The sequence below is a fragment of the Acanthisitta chloris genome, unplaced genomic scaffold (assembly GCF_000695815.1).
Source record: "Acanthisitta chloris isolate BGI_N310 unplaced genomic scaffold, ASM69581v1 scaffold16632, whole genome shotgun sequence".
Classification (NCBI taxonomy): Eukaryota; Metazoa; Chordata; class Aves; order Passeriformes; family Acanthisittidae; genus Acanthisitta; species Acanthisitta chloris.
The window spans coordinates 17724-33491 of record NW_008662340.1 but is presented as its reverse complement, the minus strand read 5'-3'; the positions used below and the strand labels follow the sequence as shown (position 1 = coordinate 33491).

The window sequence follows — 15768 nt, the reverse complement described above, 5'->3', positions numbered from 1 at the left end:
CATACATACATACATAGATAAATACATAGACAGATAGATGCATGCCAAGTCAAAGAGATCTGTTACAGGTGGGGTTTTTGACATTTAGAAAAATTTTCAAAGGACAACATAATTAGATTAGTAAATACATTATGGAAGATCCTGCAACTGTTTTATCTCATAATGGTTAGAAAGACCAAATCATCAGCCTAACACATAGTCTTTAACTTTAAAAAAAATATATTTAGTTTCTATTTCTGAAAAAAATCTAAATCACAATAATTCTTTAAAATGGATCTTAAGAAATTTAAAAAATATGTTATTCCTTACCTATAAATGGTATGGGGAACATACACTTCTCTAATTGGGAATTCCAAAATCTCTTTGTGAGGACGATTACGGTTTTCTGGAAATGGCTTCACTGGCAGTAGTTCTGGTGTCAGACAATAACCAAGGTTTTCTGGAGCTGGGGAAATCTCCAGTTTAAGTGTTCCTTTAAAATAAAGTCAAAAAATCTCAGCAAAAACATAAAAAATGATCAATGTATAAGAAAGGAAAAATTAAATCAATATGTGAAGTTACGTGGCAACAGGGCAAAAATAAGAACTGGATCTTCAGCTGCATGAGAAAGAAAGCATAGGTGTAGAAACAGACAGGAAGTAGCCTACACACATCCCTTCACATCAGGACAACATATACCTCTTTATGTCTACCCTGTATTATTTCAAGAAATAGAAAGAAGGAATATTATGTGCTCCACTGATGTTCTAGTATCTTTCATACACCAATAACATAATTTTTGTCTGGGAGACAAATGAAAGATAAAAGAGCTGCTGACTAATACAGTTCTCTCCTGCTCCCTCCTCTCAGATTCTCCTCTGATTAATCTCTGCCAAAGTAGACACCACCCACCAGGAAATCCAGCCTTGCTGTGATGAGCAGTTAAACAGTTAATACTGATAACATTTACCAAAGTATAAACAGTCTTTAATTTTAACTTCTCTGTTGTGATAACTGAAAACCGTTTGTGGAGCTCAGACTTGTCACTTCTGGCAATCAGCTATAAAAAAACCCCAGCTTTGTACTCAGTTCATATTTCCTAAGGTTCCTCTACAACTGAGAAGAGCTTGAGCTGCAATTTATATGAAAGAAAAATTAAACTGCTCAGGTGTGTGACAATAGCCAAACATTATCTCTCCTTCTCTACTTTAATAACTAACAGTGACCCAAATACACAACTGAGACGAAATGTGTACACACTTTAATCTCTCCCTGTAAAATATGAGCCATTTCAAAGCACTGCAGGGAAATAACAGGGATCTTATAAATTTGCTTTAAAGCACTGTCTTCAAACAGTTTGAATAATAATAAAAGATATCCAGTACATACACTGTAAATTAGAGAGAAAAGCAACTAGTTTTAGAATATCAGGCTAAATATAAACCTCCATGCTCATTCACACAGAAAAAAAAATTCAAAAGCATCCAAGGTCAGGTAGACACTGGGGACTCAGGAAGTTCCACAATAGCATATATTACAGGCTTTAAACCCAATTAATTATATCTTTGGGTTGGAGTTTACAGAACAGTGTATGGGAGAAAATGACATAATCCTTTCCATCCAAAATTAATTATGTACCTGGTAAAGTCTTAGTTCTTCTTTGCAAGGAAGATGATCTTTTGAAATCAGCTAAAAATTTGAAGAGATCTTCATCACTGAGCCTGTCTCCTTCCTACCAGGAGAAAGGCAAAAATCAGTACCTTTATAACAATACTCCATAACACTGAGAAAAAGTTAGTGAGTGAACCATGTCCTTAAGGCAAGCAAAGCAAGTGGGTTACTGTCTACTTGACAGCAGTTATCCTCTGTCCCCACACAAATATCGTTGGTAACTTTTCCCAATCCAATTCACATTACCTACACGAAAAATGTCATAGGAAATTGGAAATAAGAGAGCATCCAGTACCTGTTTAAAGAAGGTGCTGAGGGTCAGAGAGATTGTTTTGAAGTTTGATGCTGGATAGCTGTCCTCTGAGCTGAAACCTCTCTCAGAAGGTCTTCTTGCCTGCAGCAGTGTTGCCTTCTTTTCACTAGTGGATCCTTTCCCTTCAAAGGGAAATTAAATGAAACATCACCTTGGTTTTTGCTGCTTCAGTACAAAGATCATCAGAATACACTAGAAATCCACAGCAACATCAGGGGACAGAGAGAGTACCTAAAACATACTTCTTTTATTTCAGACTAAGTGAAATGGTGGAATGTCAGAACACACCTAGTGAAGTGCCAATACTTCTGCTGCAGAACACAGGTTTATTCAAATTTTTAGTTCATGGGTTATAAAGCACATTGATCAAATGGTGTTGAAAAAGGGTCCTGCATACCCTAGAAACTAAGATGACAGGTAGTTGATTGTCCAGTATTGCTAATGAACTGCAAGTGGCAACAGGAGTTTTACTTCTACAAAGCCAGTGCTCAATAAAAATTGGGCCTAAAACATGAAAGAATACTTAGCAGGCATAAAAATAAACATGCAAAGATGAAACAGTGAGCACATTAAGTTGTAAATGTTTGCAGCACTGAAAAGGAAGGCTGAGAAGACATAACTTTGAATCTGTTCTTCACTCTTGATGCCAGAGTGAATGTGATTGTTTCCTATCCCCAGTCCTACTGAAGAATAATTTTGCATGACTTAGAAAAGTTAAGACAACTACCATTCAAACCTTCGGCCTCAGGTATTTCTCGTTCAAGTGTTGAAAGGTTGAAGAAATTAGTTAGGCTTATGGGAATCCAAGCAAATGGCATTCTGTATTTCCCCAACCGCTGACAAAAGGATTCAGCTTGTGCTTTCAGTTTTTCAATCTTTTCTTTTGTCTAAGACAAAGAAAATGCTGTTTAAAAAGCAGTTATAGTAATGCTGCAATAGATAAAAAAGTAAATAACTTATTTACAGCTCAGTAAATAATTTGCGTTGTTATCTCTCATATTTTATTACTACACCACTGTCAGAATCACAGCTATTTTGATTTGTACATTCACTTCTATTTCTTTTTAATGAGTTCATTTGCATTATAAAAATGGAGAACGATGATCTTTTTGTAAGCGACCCCCAAGTCCAGCATGAACAACCACCATGAAATGTTAGCAGGTTCTACTTCTTTCATCAGCAACAGAAAAAATATTCTGATAAAAGCAGTATTCTACAGGTGAAGCATGCTGGAAGTCCAGCACACACTGTCAGTCTGCTTCAGGATGGTAAATGACCATGAATTCCTTGAGCAGAGCTCATGTTACCTATGAATGACAGCACTGAACTGGCCAGCTACACACTACAACAGGCTGTCAAATCAGTAGCAGGTCTGAGGTACAAATATTCCTGCTAATTCTACATTTCAGTCATCTCCTTTGCTCACCCCTATCTGCTTCATGACTCAAGATTTTGTCAGTATTGATTTCCAAAGAGGTCAGAAATGAAAATGCACCTTGCCTTCTCATGACTTCTTTCTGTCAGTCACAGGACACCAAACTGCTTGCATCATGGATGTGCCAACTGGCTCCCCCCACAATGTTCTTCATATTCTGTCCTGTTCCCAAGGGTCTGCTCTTTCTCTGCTTTTTTTTCCCCTTTTCTTTTGTTCATTTGTGAGTTTTTGTTTTGTTTTGTTTTTCCCTTGTGCATGCATTTTTTCATCTAAACACTCTTTATACTTATTTACCTACCTTGCCAGTCTCACTTTCTTTAAGAACCATATAGGGTTCTGCACAGTCTGTGATTTCCCCTTGCTGAAGCACTTTTTCAATCTACAAAAAACAGTAAAATAAGACACTCACAAAGAAAAATCCCCACCCAAATAGTAACGTGTCGTTTCTCTAGCAGTATGAAACAGCCTGCATAAATGTGCAATATAGAATTTCTTCAACCTGTCTTTATGGAGTAACTAACTCTTAAACTCCTAGTTTCCCATTTGTTAGAACGCAGAAAACATATGTATGACAACACTGTCAATCAGTTAACACTGCATTTTCACTGATATCAGGAAAATTAACACATCCCAAATGAAGCAATTCAGGCTAGCTCAGTTTCAGAATTAAGCAAACAAAATGATGCAAAGTGCAACAAACCAAAGCCAAAAAAACCTCCACAGAAAGTAAATAAAATTTTTGAAAGTGGCTTATCTCACCATACTTTTACGAGACAGGAAATTCTAAGTACTTACTAAAACTAAAACACAGGTATCAACACAACTTCTTAGCTTGAGAGTGAGATATACCAGTAGACACCTGCACACATACTATTATAAACTATCAGAATTCATCTCTTCTTGAGGAAACCCATGTTTGTCAGCTCCATGAGCTCAGACAACAGGCACAGATGGGAACAGGAACAATGACGTTGAAGTAAAACTGTAGCATACCTTTATTACCAGGTAAATATCTGATGAGGGGTAAGTTACAGAAAATACTGCCGATCTTGCCTGAGTAGACAAGTCAATGGAAGATGTATGAGAACGCAAGAATCCTCTTAATGAATCAGGGTTGAGGTCACAATGAAAATTTTCTGAGATCTTGAAAAGAAAAAGGATTAAAATACATTGCAAAGAAAAAAATGCTTCAAATTTTATTTTAAAACGAGCCAAAAGCAGTAACTAGAACTACGAAATAAACAACTGCAAGCACGTGACTTCGACTGAACAAATAGAATCTTGGACCAGACTGCATGTATGAAAAGGTTTCAAGCGTTTTTTGCAAGATTTCCTAAATTATTACTCCAGAGATGAAAACCCAAGCCAACTGAACAAAAATATGCTATGCACACTTACCTTTTTTCTTTCCTTTATGTCGTACAGAGCTATGCATGCAAACAAAGGTTCAATCTCTATGTCAAACCTGTTAAGGAAAGACACACAAGACACTGATTGATACTGTACTCTCATGGCCCTGTATAATAAAAAAAAATGCAAGGGCTATATTTTGACTGTCACTTCTATTAGAAAATAAGGAGAGATACTTAGTACCAGACCTCACCTCTCTTAAAGTCTTGAGGAATTTCTTATTAATGCACTATATTAGATAATTTCAAGAGGAAAGAAGGGAAGTAAACTGCACAAGGTGTATTTTCTAAACTTGTCAGAAAGGTGCTGTCAGGTATCAGTTAAAACCAATCATATCTTTCTTGAATATTTTTTTCTGTTTATGAACTTGTGCTGGTTTGAACTTTGGCTGGTTTTGGAATGTGTTAATTTGCTTTGTAGTAAATACTATAGGGCTGTGCTTTGCATTTGTGCTGAACACAGTGTTGAGAACACAGTGATATTTTTGTGGCTGGGGAACGAGGACTACACAGAGACAAAAATTTTTTTTTCATACTGCCATGCTGGCAAGGAGGCTGCGGTGAATGGGAGGTTGGCAGAAGACACAGATGCGACAGGTGCGCCAAACTGGCAAAGGGATGTTCCATATCATATGACATCATGCTCAGTATATAAAGTGGGGGGAAGAAGGAGGAAGCAGAGGGACATTTGGAGTGGTGGAGTAACTGTTACATGTGATGGGGCCCTGCTCCCCTGGAGATGGCTGAACACCTCCCGCCTGTGGTAAGCAGTAAATTACTTACTTGTTTAGCTTTGCTTGCATGTGCAGCTTTTTCTTTCCATATTAAACTGTTTCTATCTCACTCCATGAGTTTTCTAATTTTCACCCTTCCAGTTCTCTCCCTGATCCCACTGGTGAAGTGAGCAAGTAGCTGTGTGGGATTTGGTTGCTGGCTGGGGTTAAACCACGACAAAATGCAGTAGTGTGTAGGAGACCAATCTGGTTTGTTGGAAACATGCATTTTGGGCTCGCTCCCCACTCCCTTTCACCCTTTTCTGACAAGTTAAAGACTTCTGTAAAGATGGATAGAAACAGTCTACTACACTAGAAGGAACAGGTGAACATGTGAATGCTTGCTGTACATGACACCTGCTGTGGTGCTGCAGTGTGGGCAGCCACACACTGCTGTGAATTGAGAAATAGTGCGCAAGGCTTGTGAAGGATACTTACTTCAGAGTTTGCAGCTTCACCAAAATCCTGTTGCCCAGATGCTCCTTTGGACGATCCGGTACGGGTCGTATCTCCACTGCATCTTCCTATCATCAAACAATAATTCTAGTCACTCAACTAAAACAACTGTAAATTTACATACTTGCATAAAAATTTTATGTAATGGTATCTGGGCTGCAGCTACAGACTAGCACCTTCCCCCACTCACTGGGCATTTAATCTCCCCAGATATGAAAGAATATAGATTTATATTTCTGTATATTTACATTCTTGACCACCATCTGGCATTTGCATGAAATATTTACACTTCTGCTCCCTAAAGCGAGCATTACAGTGAAAAGTAACAACCTGACATAGCTGTATTACTGGCACACGGCTTGACCCACACTGAGAGGTGTATAATGGAGCCTTAGGCAACACCACAAGTCTAAGTACAATCCCCTGGATGTACATTGAAGACAGCTGACAACAGTCCACAGTGATGAGCCTTCTTTCTGTTATTATCCAAGGGAGACACATATCCAGGCCACAAATCCCGTTTTCCAACTGTGGTGCAGCTTTAACCTTAAGCATGCTGGGACAGCCTGCTGGAGAAGACTAGTGGGACAGCCAGCCTCCTAGCTCACCTCATCCACAGAGGGGTAGAGGGCGAGGAGCTCGGGGTGCCTGTTGGTGCGCCGCGCCTCCTCGTTCTGCCTCTCAAAGTCCTCCGCACTGACGTGCCGCAGCAGGTTCTCCAGGCGGGGGTCCGGCTGCAGGCTGCGTAGCTCAAAGTCAGAGGAGGTGAGGGTTGTCCTTGAGGCCTCCTCAGGCAACACATGGACATGTTGAGGCCCCACCTGTTAGAAAAATCAAAAATGTCAAGCTGTGGCTGGGGCACCATGGGTGTCATAGAACATCCCTTGGTGGTCTGGCGGGGAGGATCTTAACACCACCTCTGCCATGAAGCCTAACGGCAAGTGTGGTGCTCCACTTGATGCCATTACAGAGAACTCAGGATGCTTTGCTTGAGTTCTACTCAAATACAGTAGCTTCTGCTGTATTTGATTGCTTTTCCGAAAGTGAAGAAAACATACCTGGAAATTTGCATCGCCAGAATCCAATGTTTCTGATTCAAATGTTTGTTTTTGAAGCGTCTTGTGAAAATCTTTTCGGGATCCCTTGTTTTTCAGGCTACAAGTATCTGAATTCCCTTGGTTTCTTTCATGAAGATGCCCAAGGAAGTCAGGATAGTGTGAGGTGGAGTCAAGGGAAAACAAAACAGAAAAGGCAAATTGAAAACAAATAAAGGAACTGGAAACGCTGTTATGCAAAAGAGCAGCATAGCACAACTTTTATGCAAAAACGTGACATTTCACAATGGTAACTTGTTTTATTGCACCACTGCAATGCTATCATGTATATTAAGTACAGTTTTAAAAGGAAGAAAACTCATTCAGATGGCTTTTGCATAGACTGTAAGCCTGAGACAGCAGCAAAACCCGACCTAGGGACAAATTCAGCTCTGATGTCCTCATCAGACACAGTGATTATTTCAGAGGCCTGGATCAGGATCGTTTATATCTTGGCTGACTCTTTGCTTCTGCTTCTTTGTTCTCTTGCTTCAACATCAAGCAGCTTACCACTCTTATCCTGGACCTAGCTTGCGTCCCAAGTTAATGATATGCAACAATCTACCTTCCAAACAATGCCTGTTTTTGAAGAGGGCTACTGCTATGGCACAATGTAACCCGCTCTGCTGGCAACTTTGGAAAATTTTGCAGCAAGTTTCCAACTTCAAGTTACATTTTTCAGGCAAATGGAAAAAACTGCAGGTACCCTGAAAAAAAAAGATACTGGACACATCCAGAGCTGTTTCTCTTACTTTAGTATGCAATTTGCAAAATACTGTGATGGCCTTTTTGCAATCAGCCTCCTTAGTTACAGCATCCTGCTTCATTCATTTTCCTTTCTGTGACACTCCAAAGCAATGGCTAAACATCTGAGTACTTTCACAAAGAAGCCATGATAAGCAACTATTGATCAGGGAGACACCCTTTGTATCATATTTTGGGAGGAACTGAATTATATGGTCTGATGTGTTTTAAGTTTAGTTGCTTGCATTTTAATCATCTACCAGTTCACTGCAATGAAAACTAAAGTCATAAAAGAGACAATCCCAGCTCTCCTTGGATGTGGTCTTGTTTTGGAACCACCTTAATTATCCAGAATGGAAAACAGAAATTTTGCATGACTTTAAGATATCTAAGTATCCAAATGAGGTTGTGTAGATTACTTTTTTCCCTATCTCTGTGGCAAACAAATGATTAATAGAGAAATTTATGTACCCGAGATCACAGTTTCCCTGGGGTGTACAAGTTACATTAGAGATGCCTTTCCCCTAAAGTACTCATGGAAAATTTATTTATATTGTTTATTTATTTTGAAAAGCACGGTAGCAACTAAAACTCTGGTGGCAAAGCATGTTTTTAGCACACATGTCAATTTAACAACCACACACTGAATTTAGAGATGAGGAAAAGGAACAAAGTACAACTGAAAGGAGAACAAGGCACAGGAACAAGCTTCCCATTCAGCCTTTGGCAAAACCACACAGGCTCTTCAGCAGCATCCAACCCCTCTGCTATGTAACTCCCTGCCCTGAGGCACGAGGACTACCTCTGCTCATGACACCCACTGAAGGCTCCTCAACCTCCTGTTCTGAACCTTCACATCCACACATGGATGAAAGTCATTTACACACTCCTCTCACCCATAGTTCACCAGACCATATGTTCAGCAACCTGTCTATGAATCTTTGTCTCCCATGTAGCCAACAACAGTTTTTCCAGCCTTTCTCAAAACAATGGAAAACCTTCTATAACAACGTGAGGTGACCTTATCACCCTCTACAACTCCCTGAAAGGAGGTTGTAGTCAGGTGGGGGTTGGCCTCTTCTCCCAGGCAACCAGCAGTAGGACAAGAGGGCACAGACTCAAGCTCTGCCAGGGGAGGTTTAGTTTGGATGTTAGGAGAGATTGTTTACAGAGAGAGTAGTCAGGCATTGGAATGGGCTGCCCAGGGAGGTGGTGGATTCACCAGCTCTGGAGGTTTTCAAGATGAGATTAGATGTAGCACTTAGTGCCACGGTCTAGTAACGACGGTAGGGTTGGACTCGATGATCTTTGAGGTCTCTTCCAACCTGGTTGATTCTATGATTCTGTGATACTTTTTTCTCACTTCTCTCTTGATATCTTTTCTTCCTCTCACATCTGTCTTGAGAATAGTCTCTAAGCATAATGTAAGACTCCCAATTACAATCTATTACTGGTTTATGTGACACTGCAGCATATTTGACAGTCTTGTTATTTGCAATTTTTAATAACTTGCTTCCTTTGCTAGCCACAGCCATCAAAGCTCAGCTGTCTGGCAGAGTCCTTCATCATGTTTAGTGCAGACTCAACTGCTCAATAAATATGAATGAAATAGTAAAACACACAACAAATCTTTCCATATATGTGTATTTCTACAGTTCTAATCACATTTCTACCAGCATGCCTAAGTGCAAAAATAGCTATATTTTATTTTTCACCTCACCTACTGTACTGCTTGATCCCTTCACATGTGCACAGACAAAGCTGTATGCTGGCTCTTTTTACAGCGTGATCAGAACAACAATATGTGAAAGAAGTACTGCCAGTGATCTGAGCAGCACAGGTGAAGAGCCCACAAAACCCACTAGCTTATTTTCAGTGACTCACTGTGGAACAATTCTGAGAAGTCAATCCATTTCATCAGCACCACTGGAGGAAGTCTCTTAACCTTCAGCAGCTGCTCTGCTGAGAAGCACAAGCTGCACAGTTAAGCAGTGCAATCACCAGGAGTCAACCCATAATGCACCAACTGCTGATGTACATCAAGCCAGAAAAACAGAGAGTAGCAAGGGTGGGTGAAGGGGCACAACGCAACGGCAACAAATGTGCCAGCACTGTACAGTCAGCTGCTATTACTGCTTGTCAAGAACAGAGAACAAGTGCAGGAGGGGATGAACAGGAAGTGGTACAGAAAAGCAGAGCTCAAAATCCTCTTTCTGAAGAACAGGATGGGGTGATGGGGAGGGAGGCGAGATATCTGCATTCCCCAGACTCCCCAGTAGTCTGGGGACAGACACCCCTGCACAGAAAGCACTGACTGAGAGTTCCCTTCACATTTAACATATGAACTGGAATAGAATGAAATTAAATTAAAATATAATCAACTAAACTAAAGGAAATTAAGACACTTACAATGACTATAGGCCCAATTCTGTGTGTTGACTTACACTGACCTCAAATGCAGAAATTGTTTACTAATGTAAAATAGTAAAGTTGGATGTAACACTAATAATCCTATAAATACACTCAATCACTGTTGTGAAAGCCCATAATGCTCAAGTTTTCAGACACCACTAGAAATCAGATCATGTAGAATTTTAAGGGCATGGAGAGGAGAATGAAAAACATGCACATGTAATATTTATCTCTGTAATCCTTCCTTTTACTGGGATCACATAGTACTAGCATTCCTGATTTAGATAAATCATCATTACATCATTATGCGAATTTTTTCCCACATACTTCCTAGAGATCCTGATAATTAAGAAGCAGATGCAACAGTATTTAGCAATATCTCACCACCTCAAAAAAACAATAGTTATATATACTATTGAAAAGTCAGTTCTTGTCTTTAATCATGTATGGAAATTCTTATTCTTTAGGATTACTTATAACAGCATGCAACTCCTCTCTGATAAATAAGAGGCAATGCATTTTCTATTTTATTTAATTATATGTAGCTTACTTTCGATTCACAATCAGCCACTCACGGATGTATGTCTGAACACAGTCTCTGACATGTGAGTCCAGTTCGACCCTGTGGAAACACCAACATATTGTAAATATTTTAGCATCTATGTCATACTTTAAGGACAAAGGAATTTATCTAAACATGCTACTCAGATAAAAGCCTCTCTATCGGTCCTCTCCTGTATATTTATTTTACTGCTAAACAATTGTTTGAGTTTTAAAGAATCCTGTGTAGTGCATGAACTCCCTGAGGCAGGTTTTAGTTACTGTGTTTAGAAATTTACAAACATACATTTAACAGAGATAACCATTTGACACACTAATCTATTTCATAAATATAAGACCAATGTGGCTATAAAATACAGTAAAATGAAATAAATTATACCACATACCCAACTTTATTATTTTAAAAACTTGTGATAACTAGTCTCTAGATACAAAGATATTTCTCCAGAGGCCTCAGCTCCTGGACTCTTGAAAATACAAATTTTTTATGTATACTTTTAATGCATTTTTTTCTTTCTCACAGAAATGAAGAAAATTCTTAAAAGGGACCCTAAGCTTTTAATCAGGGAGCATAACAAAACTTCAAGATACAAGAATATGCTACGATTTAATTTTATGATTTTCAAATAAGTCTCATTTAATGTAATTGTTAGTACTGTGTGATACACTGGATACTGACTGGAACTGAAATACTGTCAGGCAAACTCAATTTCCATGAATTTGCTGTCATGATGCTGCAGAATAACTCCTCTACATCTATTCTAAAAATTTTTAGTGGCCTGTGCCAGAATAATTTGTAACATTCTTCAATCCATGTGAGTAAAAGAGTAGGTAGGATACACATGCAACACAGCAAGGGATGAAATGTATGACAATTTCTAGCACTTTCCACACAGAACTCTTAACAGATCTACAACTGATTACCAAGACCAGGTAATAGCCAGAGTGGGTTCATGTGTGCACAGCAGGACAGAGCCTTGGCTGATGCCAGATGCTGTGTGTCCCCGCCACTCGTGGTTCCTGCATTCGGTTCAGGTGGGAGGTATGTTTGCAAGCAGCAGGCACATTAACCCAGTTTGGCTGGTGGTATCTGTTTCCTGCTCTTGGTGCAGGAAGACATCAAAGACTGCATTGTCTTCAGGCCAACTTTTGCTGCATGCCCCTCCTGTGTTGTCATCTTCCCTACCACATCCTGACATCCTTGACCAGGATTTTCTCTGAAAACACTAATATCAATGATGGCAGTGTGAATGGCTACATGGGATGTTGCCGTGTAAAAAAAATCCACTGAAAGTGTATTTGATGGTACTGACTATTTGAGCTTTGCAACAGACTCCTTACAAACCTCTTAATGTCTCTGTGATGCAAATCAGGCTTACAAACTGTACAGCAGGAGTTCTCCTACTGGAAAACAAATAGGTAACTGCTGTTTTAAACATCACACATATTGGGAAGTAACCTTGGATACAGGGAAATGGTCATATTTTAGATCTAATTTCAAAGTTGTATATTTTAAAAAATATTTTTATCCATCATTTAAATAAATGGGAACTTCAATCAGCAAAATATTCACTGACTTCTACATCCATTCTCTCTCTCTCTCCAACCCACAGGAAGACACAATATCATTATAAAGATTGGAACTTTTTCTCTGTAACTTCAAGTGAAAATCACCTTCTGTGCAAATGTTAGAAAATTCCCTAGGAGTTGTGTGATACAAAGACTTCCCAAGTGCCCTAGCATAGCACCTCATCTCTACTCCCTTTGCTCTCCTGAACTTCCTGAGAGATGCACAGGGCCACGAAGAAACTTGCTGACATAGACTTTGCTTAGAGAGAGGGGTTTTCAGCTAGTCTACAGCTGGCAAAAGTCATACAAAGTGTGTTTCCTGCTTAGCCTCATTGCATTTGGTATGCTGGCAGAAAACACTGAACAAATACTGTTGTGGGGTAGAGCTCTAGTTTATACAACTGGTTGGTGCAAATTAGAGCAGCCTGCAGCAACTTTTGCAGGAACAGAGGGGGATGCAGGTCTACACTGAGAGCCAGGACACTATAAACTAAACCCCTTTGTCCCTTAAGCATTCAGGTTCAGGACAGCAGAGAATACAGACTGTGCTGTTCATTTCCTGAATATGCTGGGAGGAGGCAGTCCCCCATCCCAAACACACTGCATGGTTAGCCATCTTTACAGACACAGCAGTTTGGGGCTAAACTGGTGCTGACTTCACGTTTATCTCACTGCTACTCCTTGCAAAACTCAATAGGCCTTTGGGGGTTTTATATTTAAAAGTAATATTTACAGTGAAACAGTCCTTAAAGAGGACTTTGTATACAATGCATAGACTGTCTTAAATCACATTCAGAAAACTCTTTGATGCATCTCTTTTTCTCATTCTGAAAAGGACTGTTGCCCATAGTGTGCCCATTTATCAAACCAGCTTAAATCTTTGCAGGATCGTTGAGCATTGGTGTCAGCACATGCTAATTATTAAATATAAGCTGTTGAAAACAATGGAATTGTTTTGTCAATGTCAGCCTCAAACTAAAAGTGACTTCTACTTCAGAAATTAACACATTTTCCCTCCTGCCCAAACCTTGTGAAGTATGAACTGTTTTCCCTCATTAAAGCAAGACAGGCTTTAATGCAAAAAGCAAGACAGAGATTTTAGTGATCTGATCAATGCCATGTAACACATAGCTGGGAAAAAAGAAAAGAGAGGGAAAAAAGAAAAAAACAACACAAGAAAAAACTCTCAGTCCTATGCTTACTACACAATCAGAATCAACTTCCACCTCTGGCATTACAGCTGCAAAAATTATTTTTCATACTACTCTCCTGCCCTTCTTTACTCTTCTTGCTGGTCTATGCCTACCTCAATTCTGCCACTACCAGCTAGCTCAGGAAGTTGTGTAAACACTTGCATAACCTTAAGTGTGCAAACAGGGCTAAAAGAATCAATGGCAAAGTTCAAATGTTTGAAGTTCACCAAGTGTGTAGTGGCTGGATGGATGGCAGAATGACGTATCTAGATCAGCATCTTCAAAGCTATTTTTAAACCTGCAGCATTTCAGAAAGAGAGAAACTCTCCTTACCCATCCTCTGGCATAGAAGGTTGCAAAGTCCTGCACTCTTTGGGTGTAAAGACAACGTCCAGGTCATCTTCAGGAAAGTCCCCAAGTTCTTGTGCTAGTTCTGAATCCAAGTTGTTCTGCTGCGTCATTAGGAAGCTTTCAAAATCTACTGGGTCTACTACGTCATAAAAGGAAGGCTAATGAGAAATAAAGAGTCATTTATTTTAGCAACCGAAGATTCTTCTTGATAGTGTAATGTAGGCTTATTTACTGAATTCTTGTATTGTCCCATTATTTATTAAACATCAGAAACAAATTTCTAACCTTCTAACCTAGGAACAAAAGAGGATAAGGACAGGTGACCAAAAAGACAGAGACAGGCAGTGCCAGCTGTCAGGGAGCTGCTGATGGACTCTACAACACAGGAGATGAAACACACTAGGAAGCTATACAGAGCTAAGGACCAACTGTTAGCATCATGACTGCTCCCATCATGAAGATGTCACTCATTTGAGGCGCTGTGCCTGAAAGACACTACTAGAAGTGTTGTGTGGTTTGGACTGCAAAGATGATAGCAATATATATACCCAAAATCACAAGAAATTATTATTTTCCATCTCTGAATTTTACTGGTTTGCATATCATTGGAGTTCTAATTTTATTGGATTTGCCAAGGGTTCGTACAGCACATATGCAAAAGATTATATGAAACTACAAAAGTTATTTCTGCAAACTTTAGATATCCACCACCTCTACAACACATGGCATTGCACCTTGATAGAGAGTAGTTGTATCTCACTACATTTAATTAGCCATTCTTACACAGAAGGTCCGATCAAAACAAAGTTAAATGAGTACAAGCACTACAACATCATACATGCTATTAAGCTGTCTGGTTCTTTGTATTTATTTAGTGTCAAAAACAGAGGCACAAAATCTTGTTTGATTTGGTACCTACAAATGTTCCACATACACATATGTGTGACTATATATGTTAGAAGTATGTTATTCTGTTTATAGACAAAACTGTGAATTATTTTATTTGTGAAATAGCCAATAAATATAGCTTGTATATCTTTAGAAAATAAAACATCTCTCCAGTTAAGTACAGAGACCAGTATCTCTTATGATCTTCTTGATGAGTTTATGTTCTGTGAGTTCCAGGAAGGCTGACGACACCTCAGCACAGTAAGAATGCAGCAAATTAGTTACAGCGTTAGAATAATAGCACCAGAGTAACTCTTAATTACTAGGAAGTATAATTCTAGCAAAAAATACCTATTAAATTATCCTTGTTTGTAAAAAGCAAGGATTGCATTACACTGATTAGCCCAAACACCTTTCACAGGGCTGTCTTCTGAAGCTGCCAGCAAAAAAATAGCGCTAACATAGATCAGATAATCTACCTCTGTGGTGTTGCTGGTGCAGAATGGGTAAAAGAAGGGACATAATGTCCCTGATATCAACACTGCCTTTATATTCAATGTTACTGTGGCTACTGTCTCATCCCACATGCATTCTGGAGCTATCCTCCTTCTGCTGAAAAGTAAAATCTATGGGCCAAAATCAACGAGTCCTCACTCATTTATACTGGGCCCTGCTTGTGCAAGGCTCTCATGGAAGCTGACAGGATTTTTTGTCTGAGCATGAAGTGACATCTGCACTTATCACTGTTACACCTACAACATCAGGAATTTTAGCTCAACAGGACAATGAGAAATTCCACAACTTATGAATCATGTGAATGGGCTCAACAATGGCAAAGCTCTGGGTAACTCCGAACTAAAATGGCTCATACATAATATGCCTCATCAGTCACTGTAGCTAGGGAGTTTAAAATAATTAGT

At 39.3% G+C, this 15768-nt stretch overlaps 1 protein-coding gene across 1 annotated transcript; it reads right to left on the bottom strand.

Moving 5' to 3' along the window:
* Positions 1-309: 309 nt before the first annotated feature.
* Positions 310-14118, bottom strand: LOC103798316 (dedicator of cytokinesis protein 8-like; the record flags this gene model as incomplete). The annotated part of the gene is made up of 12 exons (XM_009070570.1): positions 310-472; positions 1618-1711; positions 1946-2085; positions 2691-2850; positions 3697-3777; positions 4392-4541; positions 4797-4863; positions 6019-6104; positions 6645-6857; positions 7095-7218; positions 10837-10908; positions 13943-14118. Coding segments are annotated over 12 exons (1526 nt in total), but the record flags the coding sequence as incomplete, so codon positions are not given.
* Between the last annotated feature and the right edge of the window lie 1650 nt (positions 14119-15768).